The following is a 12,679-nucleotide window of genomic DNA, read 5'->3' as shown; positions in this document are numbered from 1 at the left end:
ATGAACATTGAAAAAGTAAGCCTCACATCAAATGTACATTTAATTTTACTTAAAAGAACAAATTTTATATTCAAAATCCAATTGACAAAGCTTTACATAAACTCATGCCAAAAATCTGTGTACCTGTTACTCTGTACCTGTAATGTGGTCTGGGGTTGTGGCTCAGTGGTAAAGTGCTTGCTTAAGCACATGTGAGACACTGGGTTTGATCCTCAGCACCATATAAAATAAATAAATAAAATAAAGGTATTGCGTCATCTACAACTAAAACAAAATTTAACAAATGTAAGCATTAACAAGGATGAGCAAACCAGCATCCCTATCCATCTTGTTATCTTAATCATTACTGCATAATCTTGTATGTTTAAGAATCTGAAGGCCCTAACAGAAACGGCAGAGGATTAACTGTACACTTAAATTACTCTGTCCTTAAAGTAAGGGTAGACAGAGCCTAGACCTAAGTCTTCTTTTCTAATTTGTAATACTCCCCATTTTCATTGAATAAACACATATTTCTTGGCGATGGTCTCCTATTATTTGTAGAAAACATGAATATGAAACGGAAAGGTTATTTGAAGCTGGAAGGCTGAAGACAGGTCAACAGGCGAAAAGTGGGGAGGGGGAAATGTCCTTTGCAAAACTCCAGCCCACAAACTCCGCTGTGGCACGGTCAATCTCAGGAGGAAGAGGCATGGGCAGGTGGAACCTAGTTATCCCTGCGCTTCAGCACTGCAGCCTCCGAGATGTAGGTGGCGCTGTAGCGTGGGCCGGGTGGAGCGCGCTTGGCTTCTCTCTCTTGCAGGCGGCCGAGCAGTCGCAAGCGCGGAGAAAGGGTGACCCCGCAGCAGGTAAGCGGTGGCGGTGGGTTTCCGGGTGGAGGGACGCTGGCTGGGAGTGGGCAGGGACGCTGCTCCTTTCCAGTGTTACTGTCAGGTGCCGCGTACTTGGTTGCGTTGGTTCAGGCAACCCGACCCTTCCGCTCCGGTACTATGTGAGCCCGCACGCCGAGTCTCGGAAATACGCGGCCGCAGAGAAGCCCATTTCCCAGACCTTTGCGACTTTCTCTGCTGTTTGAGGCCCCCGCTCACCAGGCTCTCTCATTTAGGGGAGTGTGGTTTTGTAATTTCACAAGATTCCCTTTTCTTTTGTAGCGGTGCGTTTTCAACCCCCTAGTACAGAGTCTGGAACTTAATTAACTGCAGTTTCTCCTGGAGGCTTCAAATGCACCTATCTTTGAGTAGATCCTAAGTAATTAACGGAAGTGTAGGTACTACTTTGCGGGGAAGCCAAATAGGTTTTTCAGGATATCTGCAACAAGCCCTTGACAAAATATTTCTCCTTTTTTCAGGTACAGTAAATTCAAGAAATGGAAAGAGGTTTTAAAAAAAAATTACATTGCAAAGAACATATAGGACCCATTTTTTATTATTACAAATGTTGTTTTAATAACTCACAGATGCAAAGTCCATGTTTTCTTTCAAGTCTAAAGTGAGATGGTATGAGGTAATGGAGTAAGGAGTGGGCTGGAAGTTGGGTGACCTGGATAATCCCACCCTCCTAGCAAAGAGGCAATCACTTTGAGTTTGGGTTTCTCTTTGTTTAAAGGAGGATGGAGGATAAGATGACAGTAGTAACTTTTTCTGGAAATCTAAAATCTAGTATGCTTTAAAAAATGTTTTCATTTAATTCATATACATTTAATTCGCATCTGTTCTGTGCAATAGACAGTATTACTGCTTTCATAAAGGTGAAGTCTGGAAATCAGAAGTGAAACCTACTCAAAATCACAGTTTAGAAGTGGTAAAGTTGAAATTTGAGGCTGTGCTAAATTCCCTCAAGCCATAAAGTCCTCTGATTGTCTCAAACCTGTTTGTACTAATTGAAATTATTTTTTAAGTTGTTCTGACCCAAATATCAAGATATCGTCTTACCTCCTTTTTTTTACAATACAGTTCCTCATGTTTACTAATCATCAAGTTATTTAAGTATTAAGATACTGTGGTATATGAAACTAAAATATATTTATACTCCCAATAAAATATTTTGTCCATTTTAAAATGTCCTTATTCTTCTAAAAGGAATAAGAATATGTGCACCTGAATAGATTGTGCAGTCAGTAGTGCCTGATTTATTATTTTGCAAGTGGTCCTGCACACCAAATTAATTAGGAGTGGTGCAGTGTCAAATTTCTATCATTCCTGCTATCCTGTGTGTGTGTGTGTGTGTGTGTTTTATGATTCCCTCATTTAAATCTAGGTTCAAAATAAACAGATTATAAAAGGGAGTATAACTAAATATTTGTTAAGGTTATATGCAAATAGTGCTAATTACGTGTGTGTGTTGGGGGCAAGTTGGAGAAAGTGATGGGAAGACTTAGAAAGTTCTGATGGAAGTGTGCCTGATGTTAACTGACTTTGTCTTAGGTATAGTTCACTTGAGTGGTAATATCAGTTATTGGTGTGCTTTTAATTTACAATTATTTTATTTTTTTGGTACCAGAGAATGAACTCAGGGCACTTAACCCACTAAACCATATCCCCAGCCCTTTTTATGTTTTTTTTTTTTTTTTTTTTTTAATTTTGATACAGGGTCTTCCTAAGTTTCTTAGGGCTTGCTAAGTTGCTGAGGCTGGCTTTGAAGTCTCTGTCCTTCGTCAGCCTCCTAAGCTGCTGGAATTACAGATGTGTGTCACTGCACCTGGTCTTAGCTTACAATTTGTGCAACTTTTTGCAGTGGAACTTAACATTAGCTCTGCATTTGAAAATAGCAAATCTGCTTTTACTTCAAGATTAAAAGTTTGCTTGTTGATATAGAACTTTGTTTTTCCCCCAAATCCTGGTGATTTATACATCTGTGAAGAGTCAACTGAGATTTTTCATGCTACACACTTGTTTATTCAACCAGTACATCTCGAATTCCCACATATATACACTTCTGTGGGCCAGGCACATGCAGAAATACAGAATAACTTTCTCTTATGGGAAAATATTTTTTCTTTTAATTTTTTGTAACTACATATAACAAATTCTTGACCTCAGTAATCTGAGTGTTAAGAATTCTGTATTAGGAGCTGGGGCTTGGGCTCAGTGGTAGAGCACTCGTCTCGCATGTGTGAAGCCCTGGGTTCAATCCTCAGCATCACAAAAATAAAATTAAAAAAGGTATTGTGTCCACCTACAACTAAAAAATATTTTTTTAAAAAAAAAGAATTCTGTATTAGATGTATAAATAAGTTCAGGACATTTTAAAAATAATCTAATGTATTTTAAACATCTAATTATGTATTTGATGTGTAAATAAGTTTAGAAAACTTTGGGAGAACAATTATAACATCTTCAGTTTCTGGCTCATAACAAGAGAAAGGACCATAAAACTGAGATGTCTTACTTCTTACTGAAGAATGCTAAAAATGAAAAATGTTACTTTCATAAACTCCAGAAAATATCAAAAACAATGGAAATTGTAGCATTAAATTTTTAAAAATATACATGTGGGTTTCCAGTCCAGGTGTTGTGTGTGTGTGTGTGTGTGTGTGTGTGTGTGTGTGGGTTGCTGGGGATCAAACCTAACCTCTCACTCCTGCTAAGCAAGTGCTCTACCACTGAGCTATCCTCCAGCCCCAGTCCACATATTCTTTGTTATTTCTAGTGAAGAGTTTAATTTAACATAAATGATATATTATTAACAAGAATTTGGATATGGATGTTGCAATATAAGGGCTACCTTGATTGCTTATTTCCTTGATTCTTTATGAAGGAAAACTAGGTTCTTCTAAGGGAAAAAGATCAAGTAATCTTGTAACTGAAATTTAGCCATTACAATTCAAGTTAGAACCCCAGATAATTTTTTAATAGACACATCTCATATTGGTTGAATTTCATGATATTAAACATTACTGCATCCCTTTAATTTTAAAATACAGGTTGACATCCTAATCTGAAAGTCTGAAATACTCCAAAATTCAAAACTTTTTGAGTGCCAACATGATGCCTCAAGTGGGAAATTCCACACTTAATCTCATATGACAGCTTGCAGTCAAGACACAGGTATACAACACAGCTTATTCAGCATCCCCAAGGAAAATATGACCCTCCTTATCTTCAGCTGCAATATATCTTTTCTCCATACACCCAGATTCTCTCACAGAAGCACACTGTGTGCAGGCCCATTGTGCCAACAGCAGATTCCCCAGCATGTTCCACATGGGGCCAAGACATACATGCATTATTAGCAGTAGTTTTTTGCATATTCTTTGCTCTACAGTGTAAAAATATTATTGAAAATGTCAAAAAGGCCTGCAGATGTCCCTGTGAGTAACAATGATAAGAAAAAGAGGAAGCATTTATGTTTATCTATAGCACAGAAAGTCAAGCTATTGGAAAAACTGGACAGTGGTATTAGTGTGAAACGACTTACAGAAGAGTATGGTGTTGGAATGACCACCATATATGACCTGAAGAAACAGAAAGATAAACTGCTGAAGTTCTATGCTGAAAGTGATGAACCAAAGTTAATGAAAAATAGAAAAACATTGCATAAAGCTAAGAATGAAGATCTTGATCGTGTGTTGAAAGAGTGGATCCGTCAGCGTCGCAATGAACATATGCCACTGAATGGTATGCTAATCATGAAACAAGCAAAGATCTATCATGATGAATTGAAAATTCAAGGAAACTGTGAATATTCAACAGGCTGGTTGCAGAAATTTAAGAAAAGACATGGTATTACATTTTTAAAGATTTGTGGTGATAAAACAGCTGCTAATAACAAAGCAACAGAGAAATTTATTGAAAAAGTGGATATCAAAAAAGTTTTTCATATCAGTAATCAAGCTCCAGTTGTTCATTCATTGACCAATGGTGAAATACCTGAAATGGTACTGCATCAAGGTGAACGTGATAATAGTGATGACAAAGGGGATGTTAACACTGCAGAGAAAGTGCCTGTGGAAAACATGGTCAGACTGTGTGATGGGCTTATTAAAGGACTAGAGCAGCGTGCATTCATAACAGAACAAGAAATCATGTCAGTTTATAAAATCAAAGAGAGACTTCTTAGACAAAAACTGCTGCTAATGAGGCAGACAACCCTGGAGAAAACTTTTAAAAAAGCCACCCAGCACAATGCCTCCTCATCCCTAGAGGAGCCACTTCCTGGCCCCTCGACAGCTTCTGATGATTCTTCTCACCTAAATAAATAGAGTACAACAGCCTTTTATTCAAACAATGTTGCAGGTGGAAACTGAAAGCTGCTATTGTTTAACAAATGGTGCCACTGTGCTGCTTAGTTACCTTGAACGTATTACTTCTTCACTATATTAATTGTATGTCCTGTTTTTTCCTGTTAAGCACTTATGTGTGAATGAATATATTAAAATGATTGCTCTCTAGTAGCACGTGAATTCAGAGTGGAATGATGGTGATGCCAAATAGCCACAAATTGTCCATATGGGTAATTGAGATAGTGGCACCTTTGCTTTCTCATGGGTCAGTGTACACAGACTTTTTCATGTATAAAATTATTTAAAGTATTATGTGAATTACCTTCAGTCTGTGATAAGGTACATATGAAGTATTAAATGAGTTTTGTGGTTAGGCTTGAGTTTTATCCCCTATCTCATTAAGTATACAAACACTCCAAAATTTAGAAAAATTCAGAGACACATCTGGTCCCAAGCATTTCAGATAAGGGATATTCAACTTGTAGTAAAATTTTTGTTGGCTGTAACGTGTGTGTGTGTGTGTGTGTGTGTGTGTGTGTGTGTATGTGTATTTTCCCCTCTGAATTCCTGACCCATTGTCTTTGCCATCCACACAGTGTTCACGATAAACTATGCTCTGAGGACTCTTCTGTGCTCTATAATAATGTGCTCTCCATACCTATTCCCCTATTACCTTGTTTTTCTTCCCCATGAACAACTTTAATCCATTTTTATAGGATATCTTTGTTTTAATGACATGGAGCTGTTTTCATCCCATTGTGTCAGTTTCTGATTAGAAAGCCTTGCCTTTGTAAATTTGCCTTTTTAGACCATCCTAGTATTTTTAGTTTTTTTTAGTTGTAGGTGGACACAATATATTTTCATGTGATGCTGAGGATCAAACCTGCCTCACACATGTTAGGCAAGCACTCTGCCACTGAGTCACAACTGCATCCCCTCTCCTAGTATTTTTATCTAATGTCCTAGTAGTAGTAAACTGAGCCTGTTGATTCTATCCTAACAGTATGGCCATATGTCAATCATTTCCTGCCTAATATTTCTTATAGATATATCCTGTTGGTGGACTGAAATGCTGTTTACACTTCACTAATTTCTTTCTTTTGAATTTTCTCTTTCCCCAACATTCCTATTCAAGTGTACTTTTTAATACAAGGAGAAACATCATTGATATCTGGCTTCAGCACTTGGTGGCCAGTATTTGTTACTTAAATTCTAAACACATTTGTCACATCTTCCATCCTATCATCATGATAGGAAGGTTCAAAGGGGTCAAACGAAACACTTCATTAGTTTTCATTAGAAGAGAAGAGTGATGATAGTGGAAACAGTAGATTGCTGTCACAAGACAGGAGAAATGGCAAGGTATTTAGCATCATTCCCCCTACATTGTCCATTATTTTTAAAGATTGAGCCAAGATTGAAGAGAAAGTTTAAAAAGTATTTTAAGACTAAAGCAGAGTTGAATGTGGGTCCTTTTTGGGTAGTAACCAAGAAGTTCATGCAGGAAATGAGCATTTAATTGTACTATTTCTGCAACATAATGCCTCAGGTTTTTACTAACTTGGCCATAGTAAGTTTCAGCTGACTGAACAAATTTTAGGCGCTTTATGGAATTGCTTCAGAAGTTGTCTGTAGTGAAGAAAACAGTGTTCCAGAAAATTAGTAATTTGTGTGTAGGAGAAATTTTAAAAACAAATACCAAACAATTGCTGGTTACAGCTTGAATGGTGTTTTAAATGCTGATGAAACAGGTATACTCTACCAGTTTGTGACTTTCTTTTGTGCTTCATGACAGAGACAGTCTTTTAAAAGGAAGTAAAAAGATTGGTAATCGCTATATAATGCTCTAGAGTGTTTTGGACCACTCATCATTGGCAAGTCAGCTAACCCCCATTGCTTCAGAATTGTTCATTTATTCTCCTGTAATTGACAAGCCAACACACATGCCTAAATGATAACATTTTTTTAGGGAATGGCTGAGTAGGGAATAGCTGAGTTAAGTTGACAAGAGAATGAAAGGAACAAAATGCGGTATCCTCTTGCTGGCAAGAAATCGCTTTGCCTACAACATATTTCCATGCTTGGATTGCATATAAGTTGAGTTTTTCCCATTGAATTGCACAGCCATTCTTCAGCCTTCAAATCTGGGATTATTCACACAGCAAAAGCTTGCTACTGGAGCCAGTTGCAGGAATAATTAAATTTAGACAAGGAAGAAAAAGGCTGAGAACATCAACATGAAGCAAACCATTGACGTGGTTGTTGAGACCCAGTGGTCTGTAAAATCGTGTACAATAGTAATATGTTGGCAACTAACAGGCATAATTCCTGTGGAAACCTCTGAGGTACACCTGGAAAAAGATACCAACTCAACATGGTATTTGAACGAATCCTAGTTCTAAATTGCTACTGATTCTGGTATCCCCAAACAGCTATATTTTGAAGACTTCATGGCTACAAATAGCAATTTATTTCCCAAGTGTTTGCAGTACATGAAATTGCTACAGGGATTCTCAGTTATTTAAAAATGGAACCAGAAAGCCATGATGGTGAGAAGATGATGACATCAGCAATGATAACTATAACATGTATGGGGACCAAGAGATAGAACAGCCAACAATGACCTAAAGCCTTTGCAAATATAGAAAGTGGAGAATCCCTTCCCTTCAGGCAGATGTTTCTATGAGGTATTTACCCTATTAAGTGGTATAGATTAATGTTTTAGGAGCATTGCAGCATAAAGTGTTTTGAAAAGCTAAGCACCTGATTTCCTCCAAGACTGTTAAGTTGCAAAAAATGTTGCTTTTAAAGTGTATAAAATAGAAGACTTAATAAAGAATATTTGTACAAAGCAACAATTAATGTTTAAATGTGAATTTTATTTTTATTTTAGGTACCAGGGATTGAACTCAGGGGCACTCAACCACTGAGCCACATCCCCAACCCTATGTTTTTGTATTTTATTTAGATACAGGCTCTCACTAAGTTGCTTAGCGTTTTGCCTTTGTAGAGGCTGGCTTTGAACTCAGGATCCTCCTATCTCAGCCTCCCGAGCTGGTATGGGCCACTACGCCCAACTTAAATGTGAATGTTTGACTCTTATTGACTTTTGTTGTCATTAATTTCAGTTTTGGGAAGGTTTTTTTTTTTTTTTTAACCTCCCTTTCAAACCCCCACTCCCACCACCACCACTATCCCAGTATTAGATGGCAGGAATGATACCTGGAAGAGAAAAACATTCTCAAATTGTTGACTATTCCAGCTAGGACAAAAGACACACTTCAATTTAATAGGATAAATTTAGAATAACCAAGAGATGAAGGGATATTTAGATTAAGGACATAGCAGAGAATGTCCTTCCAGGGAGTTGCTAATAGGCAGAGGGGGAGTGAATAAAAACAGCTGCTTCCTCTTCTGCTTGGGTGGGCCAGTGGAAAAAGGCAGAGGATGAGGGGAAAGTAGGCCAGGGGTAAAGCTGTAGGAGATATTAAGCAAAGGAATGGTATAGTACTTCCCTCAGATTAAGCAAAGGAATGGTATAGTACTTCCCTCAGCTGTGGAAGGACTGTTGGAAGGTGAGAAAAAATGAAAAGAAGAGTAAATAAAGGAATGGATTACCCACTGGCCTCTCTTTCCCTTAGCCCTGACTTCTTCTTTTTCTTCTTCTTTTTTTAACTAGTTATAGATGGACACAATGCCTTTATTTTATATGTGGTGCTGAGACTCGAACCCAGTACCTCACACATGCTAGGCAAGTGCTCTACCACTGAGCCCCAGCCCCAGCCCTGACTTCTTATAACAGGTAATAACAATCTGACTCAGACCAACAAACCATTCTCCAGACTTCTGCCCACTTTACTGGGGTTTAAGAGATGAAAAAATAATAGTAATAACCATTTTAGCAAACCAAACTTAAAGTGCCACTTACAATCACTTTTGATGCATACCTGGAATTCAAAAAAAAAAAAAAAAGAATGAGTAGGGCTGGGGCTGTAGCTCAGTGGCAGAGTGTTTGCCTAGCATGTGTGAGGCACTGGGTTTGATCCTCAGCACTGCATAAAAAAATAAATAAAGGCATGCTGTCCATCTACAACTATAAAAAAAAATTTAAATGAGTATAAGAAAGATCTTTTAAATTTGTTCTAACTAGCCATACATGACAGTAGAATGCATTTTTGACACATCACATACAAATGGAGTATAACTTCTCATTCTTCTTGTTGTACATGATGTAAAGTTACACAGATCATGTAATATATTCACACAGGGTAATGTACAATTCATTCTGCTCCTATTGCCGTGCCCCTTTTTCTCCCTTCACTCTCCTTTGTCTAGTCCAAATTACCTCTATTTTTCCCTGGCCCTTATTATGAGTTACCATCCACATATTAGAGAAAATATTCATCCTTTGATTCTTTGGGATTGGCTTATTTTGCTTAGCATAATATTCTCCAGTTCCATCTATTTATCAGTAAATGCCATAATTTCATTATCCTTTAAGGCTGAGTAATATTGCATTGTGTATATATATACCACAATTTCTTGATCCATTCATCTATTGAAGGGCACATCAGTTGGTTCCATAGTTTAGCTATTGTGAATTGAGCTGCTATAAACATTGATGTGGCTGTGTCACTATAATATACTGATTTTAAGTCCTTTGGGTATATGCTCAGGAGTGGGATAACTGGATCAAGTGGTGGTTCCATTCCAAGTTTTCTGAGGAATCCCCTTGCTGCTTTCCATAGTGGTTGCCCCAATTTGCAGTTCACTGGCAATGTATGAGTGTACCTTTTTCTCCACATCCTTGCCAACATTTATTGTTGCTTATATAAGAAATATTTTAAAAAAGAGATTTATCAAAGAAACAAGTATGAAGGAATAATGTATTACTTTATTTTTAGGTAATAAATCGCATTAGTCAAGATGTCTTCAGCACCTGAGCCACCAACACTTAAAAAGGAATCACCCAAAGAGAAAGACTTTCCAAATCCAGGGCTCAGAGGGGTACGCACGACGACCTTATTTCGAGCTGTGAATCCAGAGCTCTTCATTAAGCCTGTAAGATAATACATAATCCAGGATAAGACTTTATGTTTAATTAGGCTATCTGAAATGGAAAGTTCTTTTTCTGTAGCATTTGATTTTATCATGGAAATTTTTCTATCAATTAGTAAGTCCTCTCTATGAATAAAAGCAAGTGAAAAAAAATTTTAAATCCTGTTTCATGTATAAATACACAGATAAAATGAAGTATTTTGAGGGCATTTGAGAATTATAATGGAAAATGATTATTTTAATGGATCAGCTTCTCAAGATAACATACTAGTTTAATTATTGCACTATTTTTAAGGTAATTCTTTTTTTAAAAAAATATTTATTTTTTTAAAAGTTGTAGTTGGACACAATATCTTTATTTATTTATTTTTATGTGGTGTCGGGGTTTGAACCCAGGGTCTCGCCTGTACTAGGCGAGCACTCTACCACTGAACCACAACCCCAGCCTGAAGGTAATTCTTATGGTTTGATCATGTACTATTTGGTAAATAAGACCTTCCTTTGAAACAGACAAAAATAGAAATTTATTGTTCTTACTGCATTTCCAGCTTTTTTAAATCATTATTTAAGCAATATTACATTTTGTGAAAAAAATTCAAATCATACATTTGCATGCTGTTGTGGAGATAGAAAAACTTTTATATTCTTCTGTAAATTAATGAATATATTTGATTGATGAATTTTATTTTTAAATAAATGTAAATTCTATTTTATAAGTAAATGAAATCAAATTATATTAAATCTGATTAGAATTTTAATAGCAGTTGCTAGTGGAAGCTGTTTTAAAGCTAAATAGGTCAACTTAATTAAATTAAGATAGATTGTTTTAAAGACCAAACTAATGTGTTTTTTAAATTGCCAATAGAATTTCAAGAATTGCAAATTTAAACTGCTCTGAGCTTGTAGCTTTCTTAAAGATATTCATTCAAGTCAAAAACTTTAACTCTTATTCTTTAGCAATTACGATTTGAAGTAGTGCAATAGTCACCCCTTACCCCTTATCTGAGTTTTTGCTTTTCAGAATTTCAGTTATATACTGTCAGCCATGGGCCCAAAATATTAATAGACAAAACATTATTCCGGAAACTCCTGTATTTAAAAGTTTTTAATTTAATTTTATTTTATTCAAGGTTACATTGCTTTGCTTCTATGGTTTTGGGTCTTCCACTAGTACGTCAAAGTTATTATAACAGCATAATATCTGTTCCAGTCACTAAATTTAGGCTCCCAGAAAAGTGTGCACATTATTATTACTTCTATGCCTAAAATAGGTTATAAAAGGCTTTTTGACAGTTATACATGTCTTGGGCAAGAAAAACACCTTGTGTTCTTCATTCCTCACTTTCTAATTAAATAAGCTACTATGAGATTTGCAAGTGGAAAGACTTGGACAAGATAAATTAAGCAACTTCTTTGCATCACATAGATACCACTGAAGACTCCATACCAGACCAATGTCCATGCCTCACTCCTCTCTCACGTGTCACCTTCCTGAGGGTGGAGATCTAAGATGTCCAGGCTATAGAGAGGAGAAGCAGGAATCTTCTATAATCTGTAAACAAGAGTCAAGCTAATTGAATAAATAATTGAGTAAATGATAATTGAAATATTGCCATAGGAATGCTAGCCTGGTAACAAAGACTTGGTGTGTCAAGAGGAGAGTGCAAGAGACAGCTGAATCTCCTCAAATGATTGTCTTAATGAGACTTTATATTTTTTTTTCTTTGACAGAACAAACCTGTAATGGCTTTTGGATTGGTCACCCTGTCACTTTGTGTGGCTTATATTGGTTATCTACATGCAACACAAGAGAATAAAAAGGACCTCTATGAAGCAATTGATAGTGAAGGGCACAGTTATATGAGGAGAAAAACTTCTAAATGGGATTAAAGGGCTGGTTACTGCAGTGAAACTTTATTAAAGGCTCTGAAATCTTCAAATGAAAATTTTGCGAGTGTACAGAATCATATTTCTTATTTTAGAATATGTTAATGAGAAGAGAAGGGAGCAGTTGTAGCCAAATGACTACAGTAAATTTTGTCCCTATACAGCTGCAGCCACTGTCTTATTTTCTTTCCACAGAAAGAGCATCTGAGTATTTCTCTTTTATTAAATCCTCTTTTTAAAAAAAGACTTGAGGATAGAGTCATTTTTGTTAATTATTGAGCTCTGTGTGATAAAAGTACTCAGTGCTGTTAAATGTGCATGGATGTTTTAATGTTTTAAGTTGAGTCGTGCTTTGTAGCTATTATGAGAGTTTTGTTTTGTTCTGTTGCATGCAAAGAAAATGTGCATGTTCTACATGGCATAGAAGCTGTATTTGTAAGGAAGGAGAAATCATAACTTTAAATCCTGAAGTCAACATTAAGGTATGAGAAATGAAAACTGAGTTTGACTCTG

General features: G+C 36.5%; 1 protein-coding gene across 2 annotated transcripts; it reads left to right on the top strand.

Annotated features, from left to right (window-relative positions):
• Positions 1–796: 796 nt before the first annotated feature.
• Positions 797–12,225, top strand: Smim8 (small integral membrane protein 8). 2 transcript variants are annotated; one of them, XM_076858440.2, is made up of 3 exons: positions 797–848; positions 10,126–10,282; positions 12,011–12,225. In XM_076858440.2, exons 2-3 carry the CDS (start codon positions 10,148–10,150, stop codon positions 12,167–12,169), a joined length of 294 nt encoding a protein of 97 aa, XP_076714555.2. In that variant the 5' UTR covers positions 797–848; positions 10,126–10,147; the 3' UTR covers positions 12,170–12,225. The 2 variants fall into 2 exon arrangements, with proteins under 2 accessions (XP_076714555.2, XP_076714554.1); XM_076858439.1 differs by lacking the exons at positions 10,126–10,282; positions 12,011–12,225 and adding an exon at positions 3,923–5,392 and having other exon boundaries at positions 802–848.
• The last annotated feature ends 454 nt before the right edge of the window (positions 12,226–12,679 follow it).

This window comes from Callospermophilus lateralis, chromosome 6 (assembly GCF_048772815.1).
Source record: "Callospermophilus lateralis isolate mCalLat2 chromosome 6, mCalLat2.hap1, whole genome shotgun sequence".
Taxonomy (NCBI): domain Eukaryota; kingdom Metazoa; phylum Chordata; class Mammalia; order Rodentia; family Sciuridae; genus Callospermophilus; species Callospermophilus lateralis.
The sequence above is the reverse complement of the archived record's forward strand: the minus strand, read 5'-3'. Positions and strand labels throughout refer to the sequence as shown.

What these genes read in the sequence shown, in the direction of transcription:
- Smim8 (XM_076858439.1), top strand. Translation starts at nt 4,283, where the DNA reads ATGTCAAAAAGGCCTGCAGATGTCCCTGTGAGTAACAATGATAAGAAA.